The sequence below is a fragment of the Protopterus annectens genome, chromosome 3.part1 (assembly GCF_019279795.1).
Source record: "Protopterus annectens isolate FY-2018-M chromosome 3.part1, PAN1.0, whole genome shotgun sequence".
Taxonomy (NCBI): Eukaryota; Metazoa; Chordata; order Ceratodontiformes; family Protopteridae; genus Protopterus; species Protopterus annectens.
Genome location: NC_056732.1, coordinates 351736561 through 351757788, shown reverse-complemented (window position 1 = coordinate 351757788; position 21228 = coordinate 351736561). Strand labels below are relative to the sequence as shown.

General features: G+C 36.7%; 1 protein-coding gene across 1 annotated transcript in view; it reads right to left on the bottom strand.

The window, feature by feature from the left end:
* The window catches only part of HIBADH (3-hydroxyisobutyrate dehydrogenase), a 1358718-nt gene extending 1349435 nt beyond the window's left edge, over positions 1-9283 (bottom strand). The window contains exon 1 of the mRNA XM_044066811.1: positions 9138-9283. Coding sequence (XP_043922746.1) covers positions 9138-9207 — 70 coding nt within the window. The 5' untranslated portion in view covers positions 9208-9283. The remainder of the gene's footprint in view (positions 1-9137) is intronic.
* Between the last annotated feature and the right edge of the window lie 11945 nt (positions 9284-21228).

The following is a 21228-nucleotide window of genomic DNA, read 5'->3' as shown; positions in this document are numbered from 1 at the left end:
CCGATTTAGACTCCAAAATTTAGCTGTGTCCCTCTTAATCCCTCCTAAAACTGGTGACTCGGAGGAAAGATGGTGAATTATACTCAAATAATGGCAGTAAGTAAGAGTTATAGATTTCTTTTATTTCACAAAATATACAGTAATTAACATTCTTTTATTCTGCCAATGTCTCAATGGTATTCTTTTTACAAATGTCCCTGATAGTCCCTGATTTTTTTCTGTGTTTGCCCCAGATTCTGTTGAAATATGTCCCTGATTATTTGAGAGCTATGAGCACCACCAGGGATGTATTGTAATTATTCCTGGTTAAGTAACTAGAACAGCTTTTGCTTTAGTATACGTTTACTGAAGGATATGAAGTGTGAAACTCTAATGTTGGGCATTAAAGACTGACTAATCATCCAGGAGGTACAAGTGCAGGAAAATAAAAGCAGACACTGGGGACTTTCTGACAAGCACAGAGTGTGTGTGTTTTGCCACATGCATGATGTAGGAGAAAAGACTGAAGGGGGGTGCCTATGCTAACCACCGCAGGAATTTGCTGATCGGTATCCACAGTAGTTAATGGTGATATGGAAACATGCAAGTTAAGTTAACCAATAACGGAGGTCTTTCCTCATTGTGATTTAGAGACGTGTTATCCGCAAACTTCTTTGCTGCGTAAACAGCCTGTTTTTATGATAAGGTTTCCAAATCTTTGGAATTTGGATATACGTTGATCATATTTTACTCCTGGAATTGAATAAAACCTACAAACGGACTACAGCTAGGATAACAGACTCTCTGCAGCTAGACTCTTAACTATAAACTAATCAACCCCAACAAATCCAATTTCATGTCATTTGGCACTTCTCAGAGGCTAACAAAGCTCCCACCTATTACAGTAAAAGGACAGTCATAAGAACTGTATTCCAAATGACCCAGTTTAGACCATTTAGAGTTCCATTGGGACCCAATCTTTTACCTTACACGCACGACAACCGAGATACTTGCACAATAAACTTTGCTTTAGAATTTATTATCCATTTCCTCTGACCAGTGGCACACCAATCCAGCAACAAAAATGTCCTCATTCCCAAGACTGAGTGTGCCTTCTTCCTCTCACTTCACCCTGACACCAATACTCAAACTCCAAGTCACCGAAAATAAAGTCTGCAAGCACGTTTAGCTAGCAGATAATACGACACCATTCACTGTGATCAATTAGAGGGCTGCAAGGTCCATAAGGTCTTGTCTGTACAATTGCAATATTTGGCATTTACCCCACCTTTAAAAAGCAAACATTTTCTACATGTAATCCATCGTGCAGTCTTGGAGTAGTCAGGACAATGGTGTCACCCTAGTCAAACCTCAAAGTCAAAAATAAGTGAAAAGTATTTTGTGAACTCTAGGTCCAGGTCAGTCACATGACACACACCCCCCCCCCCAATAAGATCACAAAACACTTTGAGGGCTTCAAATCTAAAACTGAGAGAGAGAACCTTCTTCAGGAATGTGTACAGAAATGCTTTAGTAACTTTAGGGGGACACCAAGTGCTGTTAAAGAGCTGTCCTCTTAAATTTACCATCTAGCATTTTGCTTATTTGGTTTGTGAATCTGAACTTGATTTCTTTCTCGCTATGTTTAACTGCTTTGCTTAATGTAGCTCCTCTGTAGCCTGAGACATGGCTAAAAGGGTCAGTAGGCCAGCCAACTCACCCAGTTACCAAGACTACAATAAAAATAAGTAAATCTCTGAAAACAAGCCAAGTGCTTTAATCTCTGCAGACCAACCATAACCTAATCCACTTGACAAAATATATAGACACTGGAAAGTAAAATACATAAAGTTGAGAAAGGGACAAGTTGTACAAGAGTATGACAACGATTAACATAAGAGCAAATGTTTCTGCTTTAGAACATTAAGCAAAAACTAACCAGCTAATAGGAACTGAGCAGTGATCAGTCGTGGTGTCAAACAAAATAAGGCAAGAATATTCCTATCCTGGGAAGAAATGGGGCAGAGAAATTCAAGCAGTAAATGCTAACAGTATGAGGAGGCACTGAAGTGATGCAAACAAGCAATTCAATGGTCACCAGCCATCATAAAGGACTCGTACTGTAGGTTTAGTTTAGGCCGACGTAGGCATTTCACACAGGAAGAAATATTCAGTGTAAGCCTTAAGGCTAGCCTAAGTAGTCACAGACATCTGCATATGGTGGGGAGCAAAATGTGAGCACAATGATCAAAGGCAAGGCAGCCTATCCAGAAGCAGACCTGAAAATACTCAAGAGCAGGTAAATAAATCACTGAAAGCTTCATACTAGGACACAGAACTATTAAATAATACAATAAAGCAACAGACAATGGTATGGATGATGCAGACCCTGTTCAGTTACACAATGAAATGTTCCAGCAAAACTGTCACATGCAGATTATGTGACATTACAAGGAAACTCGGAACAGGAAAACTAGCAAATGATAGGAGCATACAATGCAAAACTAAAAGCGTGTGGAATGAAATACTACAGAAAATGCAGCAAATGGGGGGTGGGGGAGATCAGAAGCTAAAAATTGAGATAGAAGGGGAAATAGTGAAAAAGGTTAATAGTGTCAAGTATCTGGGAAAGTTTGTTAATGAGAAAAGAAGTCTGAATGCATCAAACTGGCACAGAGTATGTGACAGAAGAATGCTGAAGGAGCTGAAAAGTAAAGTAAACAAAACAGTGGTGCAACCAGTACTTCTGTATTCAGAAATGGCAGTGAAGGCAAAGTGGCTGAGGAAGCTAGAAGTAATGAAGATGAAGTGCCCAAGGAAGTAGAATGCACACTGTGGGACAACTGAAGGAATGATGAAGGCGAAGAATGTAAAACACAACAGACTACACATGTGCGGGAAAGTAGAAGACAACATGGTAAAGATTTGAGAGGGACAATGAGGATGTCCAAGAAAGATATGGACGGATTGTGTGAGAGAAGACCTGAGTTAAGCAGCTTTACAAAGGTAAAAAAAAAGAGCGGCACTGAATCATGACTGGTGGCAACAGTTGACACTTCACCCTGACCCCAAGTAGAACATAGGAAAAAGGGGGTTGAGGACAATGAATGATAAATACTTAAAATGTGGCAACAAAGATTCCTGGGGTCAAACATTAATTTTCATTAGGAAAAATGTACAGTAAAAAAAAAAAAAAAAAGGTTGGTACAGAACAATGAGAAGATTCCACTACAAGACTCATTTGTATACCAATACCAACTATACCCACTCTCTCTCTCTCTCTAGTTTAACCAGAATAGCCTGGTCTAACCTGAGGAGCCATTTTCAGACAGGGATACAACAGGTTAAACATATATCATGTGCTACACTGTACTCAAGTACTCTTTGTTGACAGCAAGTACATAGCTAGACATACCAAGGGTACTCAACTAAACACATTTTTTCTGGGCACTCCTCAGAAATGTGATGGCTTAAAGAGCACAGAATGTTTACAACTTCTTAAGCTGGCATCTGCTATACACAGCTACACAAATATGCTTACCAAATGTGAAAGCACATCTAAATGTAGTTTTTTTTAATCGCTGTAACTGGCAACAGCTAAAAATTTTGTCACTTTTCTGATGTGTATAGGGGTAACACTTAAGGACAGGGTGGTATGAGCAATAACATTAAGTAAGAGTATAAAATATAAATCTCTAGTCTCGCAATTGGTGGCCAAGTGAATTCTACTCATAAAAGCTATTTAATACTGAGCAAGAGTTATTGCTTATAAGGTTGCTAAAATGAGTAACATACACACAATTACAAATCAAACTCACGTATTCCTATTGCAAATGACAATGAATCACATCCAATATTTATTTCTAAACTCTTTTCCTCAGTTCTCATCTGAAAAGACTGAGCACAACTACAAATAAAAATAAATGTACAAAATAAAATGCAACAAATAAATAAAATACAGAAATGGCTTGAATTTGAAATATCTAATGTTTTTAATTGTAATGTGTGAAGTTCCCTGATAACGCTACTGTGGAACTGAATGTAAACAGAACAACTGGCTCAGATAAAAGTTTAAATGAAGCAGGGACCAGTAATAACAATTTGAATCCAGTACCAGCCATCTCCCAACCTCGCTCTAAAGAGGATGGCATCATTAATGTTTTTTTAGACAAGAATGCCAAAGGAGATTTTACTCTACGGAATCCATTACCCTTCAGAGTGTGCTCCAGGAGCACCACGAGGCAGGGGAGAACGCAGAGGCATCAGAGTCAAGAACAGACAGCACAGCAGATGAAGAGAAGATGCCTTTAAATACAGGTCTGGTTATAAATATTTCATGGACTTTGAGTAAAGAACAGATTGACTTATTAAATAGAGGCTTGTCCTTTATTCCTGCCAGATGGGCAGATTCAGCAGAAATGCTGAAAGATCCTTTCTTTAAGAAATATTTATTCTGATAATGATGGATATAAATACGCTGGCACTCTATTGTACAGAAAACAGAGTACCTTTGTCCCTATAATTCATCCAGGGATACAAACCTTTATAAATGTATATGAAACTGGTTTTAGAGAGTTATACATACAAGGAACAAAAAATAGTTTTTGTAATTTGTTTGTTTACGAACACAAAGCCCTAAAAGAACTGAAAACCATGCACTCCATCGAAGTAAAACAAGCTGACAAAGGTGAAGGGATATTCGTACTTAATAAAGAGTTATATTTAAGACAAATGAGATGCGTATTACAGGATACACATACCTACCAATGTATTACTAAGATAGTTGCGAATGGGGTTATGGAAAAAAGTATCCTTTCTGATTTTTGATTTATTAAATGACTGACCTGATAGATGAGCAAAGTTTTTTAGCATTGACCCAATTATACCTAGAATTTACGGCCTACCCAAAATACATAAAAACATTGAGGCACCACCTTATGAGGCCTATTGTATCAGGAGCAGGATGGTGCATGGAACCACTCTCTAATTTTGTTGAAGACTACTTGCACCATCACTTATATGGGTGCTATACCATTCTCAGAGATACTAAGATGTTTCTAGAAAGACTACATGACAGAATAATGACCCTGGAGAAGGAATATATTTTTGTTACAATGAACATAATCCTTGTTCACATCTATACCAAATGCCTGGGGGATTGAGAAAGTTAGGGAATTTCTCACCCTAAATAGAAGTTATGAAAATGAACGAGTTTTATCTTCAAAAGGTTGGCATGGCTATGGGCACTGCGTGCACCAATAGCTACGCCAACCTAGCCTTAGTCAGTTGGGAGCAGCAGTCATTATTATCTGAGACTAATCCTTTCTTAGAAAATATCTTATGGTATGTCCGATTTGTGGATTATGTTTTCATGCTGTGGAATGGAGATGCAAGTGAACTTATTCACTTTGTGAGTTATTTACACACTGCGACCGATTTTTTACGGTTCACCTACCAGTGTTCAACTATGGAGATTGATTTCTTACATGTAAAGGTTAAAAAATCTGATTTGAATGAGCTCAGTAGTAGCATCTACAGAAAACCTACTAGAAGGAATGCCTTGCTGCATAAAACAAGTATGCATCCTAGGCATATTCCTAGGAACGTACTTAAAGGACAGGTCTATAGGGCTTTACGGTTACACAATAGGGATGAAGAGGCAGATGTAGCCTTAGCGAATATGAGGCTTGAGTTTATGCAGAGAGGTTATTCTAAACAGGAGATTGACTATACCATAGATGAAGCATGGAAACAAAGAGAAGTAGATGTAAACCCTATTTAACCAATAATACACAAAATGAGAACAGTGATACTCCTGCTGACGATAGGTTCAGGGTGGTGTTTCAATACTCAAGCGATGTGAATGAATATACGAAAATTATCAAGAGAAACTGGCATATACTACAGGAAGTACCAGGGCTTTTAGCAAAAATTGGTAATGTTCCGTTATTTTCTTTTAGAAATAAGTATTTAAAGCAACACTTGTGCAACAGAACAGAAATAGATCCATTCAGTCCATGCGCATAGGTACTTTTTCATGTAGGCGATGCTCTGCATGTCAATATATATATATATATATATATATATATATATATATATATATATATATATATATATATATATATATCACAATAGGACATTTACACATCCTATACGTAAATTTACAATCACAAGTAAAACTTATGTTGACTGCATAACTTCAAATATTGTCTATTTTTCTTTTTGTCAAAAATGTTTTGTGTATTATGTGGGCAAGACCAATAGAATGTTCAAGGATGGGATCCTTGAACGTTAGAGACATTAATAATGGTAAGGAAACCAATGCCTTGGCTAATCATGTTAAGCAGACTGACGCTACACATATTTTTAAGTTTTTTGCTATCCAAGCTATTCATCTTAATATACGAGGGGGTGATATAGAAAATTTAACAGAGAGTATTGAGCAGAAGTGGATTCTCTCACTTAATGCTGTGAGATATCCTGGCCTTAATTGCACCATTTCTTTAAAACCCTTTCTAAAATCCTGTCGTATGAAACGCTAAATATTAATTGTATATTTATATACACAACATACACTGAGGCATGTGCATTTCTTTATATATATATATATATATATATATATATATATATATATATATATATATATATATATACATACACACACACACACACACACACACACACACACACACACACACACACACACACACACTTTTTATATTTCTATATATGTTTGTCAGTTTTTAGATTTAGTTACATGTTTTGTTACTAATATGGTGAGCCTTGTGCACTATTTATTTCATTTTATCTGATCACACAGGGAAAGTAACACAAATTTTTTTTCTGCATACATGTATATCCTTATTTTACCTATAGAGTTTATTAGTTTTTATGTTTTTAAATTGTTTCTAAAACAAGGTCTTTATTTAAATTCTGCAATGGCTGTTAAATTAGACATGATTTTTTTATCAGCCGACTATGTAGACAGACTATAAAAGTTGCATTTATTCTCATTTGTGTGTCTGATGAAGTGACGAGTACAGTTGTGAAAGCGCTTACCTTCCATTAAAACGCTTGGTGTGTTAACTTTGGTGCAGTTTTACACCTTCTCGTTCTCTTTTGTTATCTGCACCTGCTTTTACTTTAAGCAGTTTGTCTTTTATAAAAGTCCAAGAGGTTGTTTTATTATTAAGCAAAAAGTAAGCCAGCTCAACTGGTATAGAAGGATGAAGTCCTGACCATGACCTAGGTAACCCAGGTTTGATCAGTGATCGGACACTGGAGAAGCTGACCTAGGAGAGAAAAGGAATAATAAGGCTACTTCTGCTCAAATTTCCCAATGGGACATATATCTGAGTGGGTCTACTTCACTTGACCTAAATTTCATTTGACTTACACCCATTTGACCTAAAACTCACTTGACTGACTCCCATTTCACCGACAAGTAAGACAAACTTGTGAGTTTTCCTTCACCTGTGACTTGTATGTGATAAAAAGAATTACTGTAACTTATAGTACTGACTGTTAGAATTCCAACAGTCATGTAAAAAGCAGTGTTTGTAAATGTGGGTTTTTCTATTTACATTTTTACGGGAAGTATCTAAAGTAATTTGGCAAATGTTTTGTGCATTCCCAGAAGTAGTGGCAGCGTGTAGAGTACTACAAGGCAACAAGTTAAAGTTGTATGCCCTTTTCCCCACTGTAGTGCGATTGTGGAGTTAATATATGTATATAAATGGGGGGGGGGGCATAGCCACCCACCTAGTTTGGTTGTACATTGTCCCGTTTACGTTAAAAGGGTTAGTAAGTAGTTTTTAGGTTCTGGAAAGGGTAGTTATTGGTGTTCTAAGTGTGCTTGTCTATGGTTTTAAGATTCGGTATGTTGCAATTCAGCATTGTAAGCTGTCAGTGAATTGGGTATCAGTCAAATGAGTTTTAGGTCAAATGAAATTTAGGTCAAGTGAAGTAGACCTATCTAAGCACACTCTCACTACTGGAATCCTTGCAGGAAATGAGGGACAGGAACAAATATGTACAGATATGCAGAAGTGTGGATGAACCTCATAACAGCACACTCCAAACCCAACCCTTGGATGCTTAATTAAGGAAATGCAGGAGCAGACAGAACTTTAAATGAAAAACCCTATCCCCAGCAAGAATTATAGTGTCACACTCCCAGCAACTACAATCTTGTCCTAAGGAAACAAACGGGTCAAAGGGCTTTTACCCTGAGGGAACAAATTAGTCTGATTTGACAGCTGGGAGTGTGGTTCAACTGTCAGTGGAGGACAAGTGCAAAAACAACTTGCTGGGGGGGAATAGCAATCAGGATTCTTCCAATTTAGCTACTTCAAACATGCTACTGCAAGCCCTACAATACACAGAGAAAAAAGGCCCAGTTGTTGTGACTAATTTCATTTTAAAATTTTAAATAGTACCCTCAACCCTGAGCAAATTAGCAGTAACAGTAATACCTTAAATTGATCATACTGGTACTTAAGCACGTTTTATACACCAGAACACGGGTTAAAATACTCAAACACACCTTGAAAAAGTTCCCCATACCTATCCAAACACAACTACCACTTTCACTCTATTTCAAAAGACCAGTAATAAAATAAAAAACCTAAACAGACAAAACATTCATTGTAAATTAAACCTTGTAATAAAAAACTACAAAGGAACATGACAGGACCTTCATATTTCTAATTGCAAACAAAACCAACTTACAATCTCTGCCGATATGCTCACTCAAGAGTACATGTACAAAATTGGCACATGAGAACGCTGTATTGTCTGTAAGCAAGTGGTCAGTCACTATATATATACAAAACAAACAATACACTGTTGATGAGATACCAACACAAGCACTGCAAATTCCAAAAAAATTTATAAATGTCCTGCAAGCATGAACGGTATGCATCGCGGCTTAACTTGGACGTGCAAAGTAACAGTATTTACAAAAAGGCATATTTCACATCAATCTAGTTATCCATATTAATCAAACCACTACAAACGGGTAATTCTAAAACATTTCTGAAATATATCCAAAGTAAGTCTATCTGTAAGAGTGACAGCTAATGCACTTTGATCAAAACTTATAAATGACAGCTACTTTTTGGATTAAAAGGTACATTACTTATGCATGCAATGCTTACCCATTGCAATCTGGACATGTTTGCTATAGCCGTGCAACAGAGAAAACGAAGACCTCATAAACGTAGCCATGCTTTTTTTTACCCTTGACACCCGACTAATGATAACCCACAGCCCGAAATATCAGGAAGTAGGCGGAGATTATACATTGACGTGTAGTGATACAAACCACCATTAAATAGAGAGTAAGCACAACCAATACGTTTTTATGGAAGGCGGGACATCCTTTCACGGAGGCACTACAAACCAAGCTTTAATTAGAGAGCGACTGGTATCTGCCCACTTTTTGCTCAATACCGATGGTGATGGTATTGCGAGTGGGAAGATGTGTGGTCAACGCTATGTTAATTGAGTTGTAAGTAAACATGGTCTGTTTGCAGAATGCATGGCTTAACTCAATACACTGATTTTTTTTGCAAACAAATACGTTGTTTTATGTATACTATGGCAGCTTAAGAAATAATAGCAGAGCTTCTTAGTTGAGAAAAGTTTGTTGACTATTAAAGGATAGTAGCAATAATTAATAAAAAATGAAGTGTAAACTTGCCAGTAGTACTCATGTACGGGTTATTCAATGTCGGAAAAGTAATAACTGGTTTAATTTTCCTGTGCAATTCCTGCGCAAGCCTATTTATTGAGTCAGTATTGTTTAAAAAACATACAGTTGTGAAACTCAGTTCATTCATTTTGGAAATAAACTACTAAAACTTCAAAAACGATCACCCTAGATCAATTGGGTATAGGTGTAAGCCAGTACTAGAGAACCTCATGTAAATGACAGCAACCCAGTAAGCTAGCATTCCTCACAGCTGTACCTCATTACGAGCAGTGTCCCATCATTTTGAGTCTCAAATTCAGTGTTCTCCGCTGTTCCACGTTGAAAGGCTCTTAGACACGTAATCTTGTTCCATTTTTTAACAAATATTCCTGGCAAATAATTTAACAAAATATTTTTTGTAATTATGAAGAAACATTTATTAATTATCCTATCAGTTTCCAAGCTGAAAAAAATGTTACTTGTTCCTCCACATTTTTTATACATCATTAGGTGCCGTGTTTCGCATTTTGGAAAGGGAAGGTTAAGGGCAATGCACACCAGTAGTCGTAATGGTATTGTAGTGGTTCATTTTTGAAACAACTACAAACTGCCAAGGCGTGTCAGATAAAGTATAGCAGTAACTTTGCATAACATTAAAACACGCACCGACGCCTATTTTGTAACGTTGCATTGCCTCTCATAGTTGTTGAACAAACAGTCAAATTCTGGAACACTGGATAAAAATACTGCTGTGTAAGTTGGGCTTAACATAACAGTAGATGTTCGAATGATCACTGCTGCAGTAGCCTTGGCTATGTGGAGTTATAACCTGACAAGGATATAACACCAAAGTTTCAGGGCAGTTTCCACGAGCATAAACTGTAACGTAGCTCAAGCTGAACTGAATTAAAGACCGGTTTGGGCGCAAAAGGACAAGGCTAGGAATAACAAAAAAATAAGTGCCCATACCCTGGCAAAAAAACACACACACACCAAAAACATGTACTGAGTGGCTACTGCAGCTGTGATCATTCGAACATCTACTGTTATGGTAAGTTCAACTTCTACAACTGTACTATGTTCTTCATATTGATCACTACTGCAATAGTCTTGGCAATATGAGTATGTTTGGGAAGTGGAAGGAAAAGTGTCTAGGAGCCTCTGGAGAATGGTCATAGTAATTGTATGATCTAGAAGAAGAGAAGGTATCCACTTTTAGTGCTTTGTGAAAGTATGTACAGAGGACCACGTAGCCACTTCTAGGAATACTTCAAAACCCAGCCCTTTCCAAAAAGACATAGAGGAAACCAAGGTCCTTGTAGAGTGGGCCTTGACCTTGTCTGGAATAGATGTGTTATGGTGAGTGTGACGTCCCTCCTCTGGGCCAGTAATCAAGGAGCCTCAATCCTCACCACTGACACCAGTGGGGAACATTCACTTAGAACAAAAATGAATACACACAGTATTTTCAGATGCAGCTCTCTGCACCAAGCACAATTTCCCTTAAGCCCACACAAGGGGCACACTCCAGACCTGGGGTTGGGTTTTCCTCTCCAGGCCCCAAATAAGACTTCACCTTTCTCTCTTCAGAAATCAGTGCTCTGTGCCCCTGTTAAAAGTATCTGAAGCACACACTCACATACCTGGGAAAGGCTGGCACAGATTTACCTGCTATACCATCTCTACCCAGACTATAAGGTAGATTCACTGCCACTAGCCAGCTACTTTAAGGCTCTTATGAGGGTACCCAATTACTCTTAGTAAAATTAATACTTATACAAATGATAATGTTTGATCAAGTGGCAAGACTTTCTGGAGCATAAAGCCCACAGTGCCATCAAATAAACACAATTACTCTCAAAGGTTAAATATTTTCTAAAAGACCAGTCACAATGAAAGGTTTAGATATATTTAATAATAAAAGAAAACATGAGAATACTGAATATCTATTAACAATAAACACCAGATTTTCCATTCACGGGAAATAAAAAAATAATAGAATGAAAGATTTAGAGGGATACAGAAAAACAATATTTAACTAGTCTCAGTATATTTTCTTAACTGACTAAAGAATTACTGTTCCCTACTTACTTGCTAGAACAAGGCAAGATTAAGTGGATGAGTGGTCTTGTTTCTGGTCCAAGACAGAGTGCTGAGTGTGTTTTGTCCCATCTCTCACTAATATCTGAATACAATTTCAGTGCTGGCTATAGAATGACATCACATCTGGTTACCTGACTCTGTGGTTCCCACACTACCCCTCGGACTAGAAGCTGAACCAAGATCTAGCACAGATGTGTCACAATACACACCTAGGACTTTGCTAAGGCATCTGGAGACTGTAAAACAATACCAACACTTTCATCCCTCTGCAGAGACCAACCAACTATTCTCTGCCACCCCAGGGTAGCAATTAGTTTACTACTAAGGGCAGTAAGAGCCCAGGCCTTTCCCAGACATTGTGTCTCTGGCTGCATTCAAACCTGTGAGATAAAATATTTATGGCCTAAAACAAATAATTTAATTTTTGGCTATTTTTCGTAAGGTAAGCTGAGCTTAACCCCTTCCCTTCCAGCATCTTCTGTTAACGTATATACATTTCCTCAGTTCCAGCAATACATTCTGATATAAATGCATATTTCTTTTCTGTCCAGCAGGACCAACTGTTGATACATTTTTAACATAATCAGCTTTACAAATACATTTTTAACACAAGCATCTGTACAAACAGTTTGATATACAAATGGCATAAAATTCATTACAAAACTCCAGCTAGCTAAGCTGACATATGTTACACATGCACTGCCCTACTCTCTCTAGCATAGCTGGCACTACCTCACATCATCACAATGAGTATAACAAAAGGTAATAGCATTAGACAACCATTTGGAAATAGTCTGTTTTGACACAGGTTGTCCCTTCTTCGATGATCTGAAAGATTTAGTTCTGTTAAGATAGTACTTGAGTTGTCTGTGGACATCCAAAGTATGGAGTATCCTTTCTCCCTCATTTTTAGGATCAAAAAGAAATGGATAAGTTGGCATAAACTAAACTTGGATACCACTTTAGGAATAAAAAAAGGATTAGTTCTCAAAGAAACCATGTCCTTGTGGAAAATAAGATATGGATCACTCACCATGAGAGCTCACAAATTGGATAACCTTCAGCAGAGGTCAGATCAATCAGTAAAACTATTGTCCATGTTAAGAACCTCAAGTCAGTGCTATGCTTTGACACATCTTGGCAGCTTATAGTTGTTTCAAACAAGAACCACTACAATATCATTAGGACTACTGGTGTGCATAGCCCTCAACCTTCCCTCTCCAAAATAATTTATTTCACATTTGTTAACTAGGTTGGTCCAGCTGAGTTACAAAAAAAAACATTTTCAGTAGAAACCTGAGGAAAAAGCTCCAATAATGTCTACAGCAATAAAAAGTAAAAGAAACATTATACATAAGATAAAATAAAATACAAACTGAAATGCCGGTATACAGAACAAATTACAGTTGTCACATAAGAAAGTGCGAGTACTAAAAACATAAACATGTAAACAGTTTAATAGTTTAACAGTTTAACGGTTAAAATGTGGAACACTGCACCTAATAATGTATAACAAATGGGTAAAATGTGGAGAAACACTTTTTAACATTTTTTTCAGCTAAGAAGCTGACAGCATGATTAACAAATGTCTCTTCAACTGGAGCAAGTATTAGTTTCTCTAACACAAAATTAAGATCACAAGGAGAGACCACCAGTTTATTTGGAGGCCTCTTATGTAATACCACTTTCAAGAACATCTTTGACATGCGACTGCCTTGAAAGAGGAAGATCCATAGGTAGACATGTTGAAATGGCCAATAAATGAACCTGGATAGCGGAATAAAAAAGGCCATAGGATAGTAACTCACACAAATATTATAAAACCAGAGAACGACTAGCCTTGAATGAGTGTTGTTTATGTTGTTGGCACCAACTAGAAATCCTCTTTCATTTGCTGATATATGATTTTCTAGAAGCAGGCTTTGTTTCCTCCATTAATGCTTGCTGCATGTCCTCAGAAAACAGGTGCCTAAAAAGAATTAAGAACCTATCATCCAGGCAGTCAACTGAATATGATTGGTCAGGTTGTATCAAACACCCCTGTTCTTGTATAAGTAGATCCATTCTGTGAGAAAACTTATGGTAATTTTCCCTAGCCATTTCCAAAAGAAGGGAGAACCAGGGTTACTTGGGCCAGAACGGAGTTATCACAATGATCTTGGAGGATTCCTTCTGAATATTTAGAAGTACCCTGAATATCAGTGGAAAGGTATACAGGAACATGCCTATCCAAAGAAAAGAAAAGGCCTCTGTCTTCCAGGCCTTATTGCATTGAGTCTTGGAACAGAAATTTGCCAATTGATTGTTCAGAGGTGAGGCAAAGAGGCCTACTTGTGGAACTCCCCACAGATGGATCAAATCATGTAAGACACCTGGATCTAGTTTCCATTTGTGGGAGTCTGCCCTGGCCCTGTTCAGCTTTTCTGCCACACAGTTTTGCTCTGACCGGATGTAGGATGCTTGTAGAGTGGGACTGTACTGTGAATCTCTATCCCAAGCTAATATGGCTACTATGCAAAGGGATTAAGACCTGGTTCCCCTTTGATTGTTGATGTATCACATCACTGTGCTATTGTCTGTAACCACTTGAAGAGGTCCTGCGGACCAAAGATGATTCAGAGAATTGAGTGCCTTGATAAGGGCAAGCATCTCCTTGATATTTATGTGTTTGCATCTGTCCATGGTTTCCCATACCTCTTGCACTTCTATCTCTCCTGAAACTGCTCCCCAAGCAAAGTCTGAAGCATCTGTCGTGACTGACTGCTTTGGAGCAGGGAGGGAGATAAGGAGACTTTGATTTAAGGATATCTGTTGTCTGCACCAAGTGATTCCTCTTCTGATAAATCCCAGTACTGGAATTTGAAAAGATAAATGGTGTTTATGCTAGGACCAAAGAGATTTTAGATACCGCTGTATCTTTCTCATGTGGAGTCTTACTGGTGGTATCGTAAGAATCATAGATGCCATGAGATCCAAAATCCTGAGGTATTCCCTCACAGTGTGACTAAAGTCTGAGTGGAAATCCTTAGAAATAGATCTAAATAAAGATCTATTTTTTTTCTGTGAAAGAAATTTTAAATGTAGGTGTCTAGTGGACATCCCACGAACACAGTCCTGTGTGAGGGTGTCAAGAAAAACTTTTGAATATTCTCTTGGAATTCCAGCTTACGTAAGAGATCTCTCACCCAAGACAGAGATTTCTGACATTTTGAAAAAGACTCTGCAAAGATAAACAAGTTGTATAAATATCAAAAAATGTGGATACTCTGTAGCCTACAATGAGTTATAACTGGAGCTAGACACTTTGTGAACACTCTTGGTACAGCATAAAAGTTACTTTATTTGACAGAGAAAAAAAACACAGTAAAAAAGCCCTTTCAAACACTATGACAGCCCACAACAGAAAAATAAACACAGTTTCTTTGCAAAAAAAAAATTTAGCAGTTAGTTAACACTGCTTTTAAGCAGAAAAAAAACGAACAAAAAAAAATGAATGCCTTGTTTAAAAGTACATTACAGACTCAAGGCAATCTGTTAAACACAACACTCCTAGCTTTAAAATCATTTTCCTGAAGAAAAAGTATTAAAGCATCAGTAAAAACAGAAAATGAGTTTTTTTCCCCCAAAGAGAACTTATCTGCCCAGTTAAGGAAGGTAGAAACCAAGCATCAATCCTCCCAAGCCTCAGAGGAGCGTACTCTTGAGCCGCAGTAAAGCTCTGAATGGCTTCACTCCCAAACTTGTCTTTTATTCAGCTTAGCTCAAGCTCCTTGATAGTTGGGGCATGTGGAAGGTGCTCTGATGTTTGGAAGCTGGCTGGCTGTTATATCCCTGGTAGGTTAAAACCCATATAGCTAAGGCTAAAGAAGCATTGATCAGTATGAGCAACATCAGATTTAACTAAGAACCTCAGGACATTGTTAAAGTCTGTCACATTATGCCTACTAAAGGTTATGATGAATTAAATAAGATTCACTATTACTTATCATTGATGCATGTTGAACATATTAATGGATGTGTGACGAACCTTTCCAACAGTGTCGGAAACAAGTTTTAAGCTTCAAAATGAAGAACTGTTCCTCATACGGAACTGCACTTGAGAAATATGATACACGGTAATGTTGTTGTTGTGTCTTTCGGCTTTTTCCGGTTAGGGGTCGCCACAGCGGAACTCTGCTAATGATTGGTAGTTGATTTTTACGTGCCGAGTTATCAGCACTGACGCACAACCTTCAATGAAGGTACGCCCATTCGCGCATGTCTCCACGCAGAAGACGCTCTAGCTGAGAATCGAACGGGACAGCGTCTTACTGTGAGGTGACAATGCTACCGCAGCACCACCACCGCAGTTATACGATACACGGTAATGATTTGCACAATTAAAATTTTAAATGAATAATAGCCACTGTATGGAATTTGCATTCATAAAGTAGTCCCAGTAAGTACAAATTCCTAGAATGAAAGCCCTATAAATCCCATAACAAATGTAGGTACAACTAGGTGTACACTAAGTAAGGCATGATATGTAAAATTAACTTTTGAGGGGGCAAAATTTTACTTAGCCGAGGGTCATCTTATCTCCCATTTTTCAAATGTACGAATACCATACCTCTCAACTTCTTGCTGCTAGAAATCTGGACAAAATATGGCAAAATGTGGGGGGGGGGGGGGGCACAAGGGCCCAAAAATAGGGACATAGTTTACATATAGAAAGTTGCTAGAATGACAGGTTTGTATTACTATGCACTTTCTGAAGGATCTGAAGTCTGAAACTCAAATGTATGTCATTATTTAGTGACTTCAATCCTCAGATCGTCCCAGTGATTTCCAGAAAACCACACATTTTCTGAGAAACAGACCAAAAATATGAGGCAAAACTGCGGACATTCTGCAAAAATCAAGACAGTTGAGAGGTATGAATACATATATATATATATATATATATATATATATATATATATATATATATATATATATACATATATATATATATATACATATACATATATATATATATATATATATATACATATATATATATATATATATATATATATACATATACATATATATATATATATACATATACATATATATATACATATATATATATATATATATATATATATATATATATATATATATATATATATATATATATATATATATATATATATATATATATATATATATATATATATATATATATATATATATATATATATATATATATATATATATATATATATATATATATATATATATATATATATATATATATATATATATATACATATATATATATATATATATATATATATATATATATATATATATATATATATATATATATATATATATATATATACATATATATATATATATATATATATATATAGGTATATCATATATATACATATATATATATATATCTATATCATATATATACATATATATATATATATCTATATCATATACATATATATATATATCTATATCATATATATATATATATATATATATATATATATATACACACAGACGTGTGTGTGTAAATGCATAAACACACTCTCATATACATATAAAGGCTGAAAGTGAGTCAGATGTCAATCTCTTTAAAGTACAGTATCATGTAAAAAAAAAAAAAACAATAAAACAAACATGCCAAAGCCATGTCAAGGCTAGCCACTTGGTGTAAACATTGTCTCTAGGTGAAATGGGAAAATAGGGGTTGATAAAGACAACGATGATGTCTGATATAATATATTTTTTATCAAGTAAAGTTTTCTAGGACAAATACTCTATGCCGAATGCACATGGTTCTATTTTTAATTACATATTTTAATATAGGTAGCACATAACGAAGGGCAGTTTTGTTGGATGGGAGGATAGCTCTGCTCCACTACTCAAGATTTTGGTATGCAATCAAAATTCATGGCTTCACAACTGAAGATGATTTGTCACAGCTGTACATAGTAACTAAATTCTGCATTACGCAGTCTGGGGAGGGTTGAGTTACAGTGCAGAAACAGCAGCAATCAGCACATTGGTGTACAGTTCCAGAAATATTGGCTACACTCTTGAAGGAAAGAGCTGCTATGTGAGGACACAGACCATAGCAACAAATGTCTGAATAACAGAATCACTGCTGTAAGAATTCTTAGAATTGGTAGGTTTGTTTTGTTCAGCATTTGATCAATGTCTCAATAGCCTTTGCTATATGGATTATATCCTGCATAGGATATAACAGGTAGCCAGCTTCCAAAGCTTCAGAGCACCTTCCACACACCCAAACTGTCAATCAACCCAAGATGAGTTGACTAAAAGACAGGTTTGGGTGCCAAGCCCTTCAGAGCTTTCCTGCCTCCATAGAGTACTCTCCACTGATGCTTTCGAGGATCGAAAGTTGGCTTGTGCTCTTCCTTTGCTGGGAAGATACGTTCTCTCAGGGGGAAAATTTTCCATTAGAAAAAAATTGTATATTTAAAACACTTTCCTATTCAGGTAAGTTATTTTAAAGCTAGGAGCTGGTATTTTAACAGACTGTTATGAGACTGTGTTGTGCTTTTATACGATAGCACTCTTTTTTTCCTATCAGTTTAAAAGTTGTTCAAAGTAATTGAAAACTATTTTTTTTCTGTGGAGAAATTATATTTATTATTCTTTTGGGAGTTGGCAAAGTGTTTTAAAATGCTTTTTACTTTGTTTTAATGTGAAAAATGTGACTTTTAAAGATGTTTTTTTCCTTGCTTTTCCTGCTTTTTTCCAGCAGAAAGAAGCACTATTTTCTGCTTGACCATGAAACAAACTGTCAATCCCATGGTAAGGCCTTCTTCCAGCTGCAAAAATAAAAAGTTAAGCAAGCAGCCTTTGCTCCCCCACTCAGGCTAGCAGTTTGCCTCAGCTGCAGGTGGGTGACAGTGCTGTGGACATTAGTTGTACCTCGGACCTCTAATCTTTTACTTTGGAACCCTCTAGTGTAGCACCTACAGCCACTATGTAACAGAAGTTAGCCACATCCTCTGCAGCTGTTGGAGTCCTCTCAGTGGGCAAGGGAGAGTCATTATTGTTAGTTCTGTGGAGGGAATAGGGAAGGTTTTCCTATTTTGCCAGAATGTTGTGCCCATCCCTAGGGATGTTGCTGCTGCCATTGATAACACTGTTGGCCCCATTTTTCCTGTTATAAAGGAAACTAAACATGTATCTACTCATCCTCAAATTTCCTTAGACAGGATTAGTGTACTGGGAATGGCTCAGTGTTTAATTTTGGTTATTGATCCTTCTTTTAAAGTATTTTCTGGCAAAAGAAAGATGTCTACCACTTTTCCTAAAGATATTCAAGATTCTGAACCTCAGTCTGGAAGATGAAGGGACAGATACAGGATTTTCTCTCAAATTTCAGATTCAGACTCAGACTAGAGCTTAGTTTCTGAATCTCCTTGTGGGAGTACTCTTTCTGTGAGACTATTTCCAGAATAGCTTATTTGGTGTAGTGGTATGTTGCTTTGACTGTAGTATAAAGGGTCCTGGGTTCAAGTCTTGGCAGTGAAATGCATGGTAGTAACACAGTATTTTGGTTGGGAGGGTGCCCTAATGGTTAAGGTGTTTGCCTTACAAACACAAGGTGCAGGGTTTGAGTCTCACAAGGGATAATTGGCTAGGCTTAAAATGGCTCGCAAGGGCAGTTAGCCTAGTACTAATCTATGAACCTATGTAGCAGTGTTTTTAGTGGGAGAATACTGAAGTGTTTCAGTCACTCAGAAAATACTATGATCTGTCACAGAAGGAATATCCAGAACCTCCACCCTTTCATACAGTTCTGTCAGCTTTGCAGGATGTGTGTGTTACTGCCTGTGATTTTCCTGATAGTCAGCCAGCTGCCTCTAAGAAGGCAGATAGGATGTACAAAGTTCCTTAGCCTTTTAAGGTTTTATACACTCTTCCCAAACCCGATCCAGCAGCTATAGCTTTAGTTAATCTTATTTGTGCTAAACATTTAGTTAATTCCAATCCTGCTCTTTCTGATAAGGATGAGTAAACCATTGATAAGTATGGAGAAAAAATTAAATAATTTAGGGTACTTACGTATTATCGCAACCATGCCTTCGTGGCAGTCAAGTACACTTTCTCGCTAGCTTCTTTCATGCTCCACTTTGTATGCAGCTTAACCACAAGCTGACTCTGGAAGCACATAATTATGAACATGACAGGAACAGTTCATTTCATTTTTCTTTTACAAACAATACATCCTCATATATCTCCCTCTATAATAATCTCTGTATCAAGCTTTCTCTGTGGCCTGTAATTATCGCTACCACATATTTGGCCTGTTAGTATCACTATCACACTTCATAAGTAACCTATTGTTTGTATTTGGAGTGTAATACTACACATGTTAATATGCTTTAAAATTGATTTAAATTTAAGAAAATAATTCAAATTTATTGTTAATGCATTGCAGTGTAACACCTACATTTCAATGCACTTCACGAAGTAAAAGGCAGTTTCCCGTGTTTGTATGCAATTTCATGGAGCATTTTAAAAATGTCTTTAACTATTACATGTACAGTCTTGGGAGGGAGGACAAGAAAGCAGGTCAGAAGCAAAAGTATGAAAGTCAGACTATGAATCAAATCTTTTAATATATATTACACTAGTAGGGTTAAGGGGTTATATATTACACTTGCCCCAAGTCACCAAGTAGTGCAAATTCATATGCATCATAACATCTATTTTTAAGGCTAACATAACAGCACTACATTGATTCTCATATTACACAGGACTGCTGACTTCAAACTCACTTGGATCACACACAGCTTTTTTTAAACTTCCACTTGTATTTGTATTTGTATTTCTATCCAAACCTTTTGGACAAGCAAAGTTTTTAATTTCATCATAACACTCACTTGGTTTACCAGTCATGTATCAAACAATGCAATGTCAACTTAACCTATGCACATTTTAATGTTTCATTTTATTATTTGGCTGTTCATTTGCTCAAAACAGTCTCAATTGTTTCTTAATGCAACTCAGCTCTAACCAAACATGTGACTAATTAACATCCTCATTTAAACAGTTGCCTCACTGCAGGCAACTGTTTTTGACTTGAAAAAGCTTGGCATTTTCCAAGCGAAAGCGCTTGTCTGATTTTGCTGTTTTGTACCTACTGACTTTGGATTTTTACCATTTGGTCTGATTTTGCTGCTTTGTACCAACTGTCTTTGGATTTTTACCACTTGGCAACTAATAAAGGACTTACCTTTTTTACGAACTATTGTCTTCACTTTGCGGTTCTGGAGCTACTCTTCTTGGTGTTATCAGTTTTGCTCTTATTTTTCTACACTAGTAGGGTTATTAACTAACTGACTGATCTGATTAAGTAAAGAACAACCTACTATATGCTGTGTGGATTTTGAATTTGATATGGGATCATTCAGTGTGGAAAAAACTAA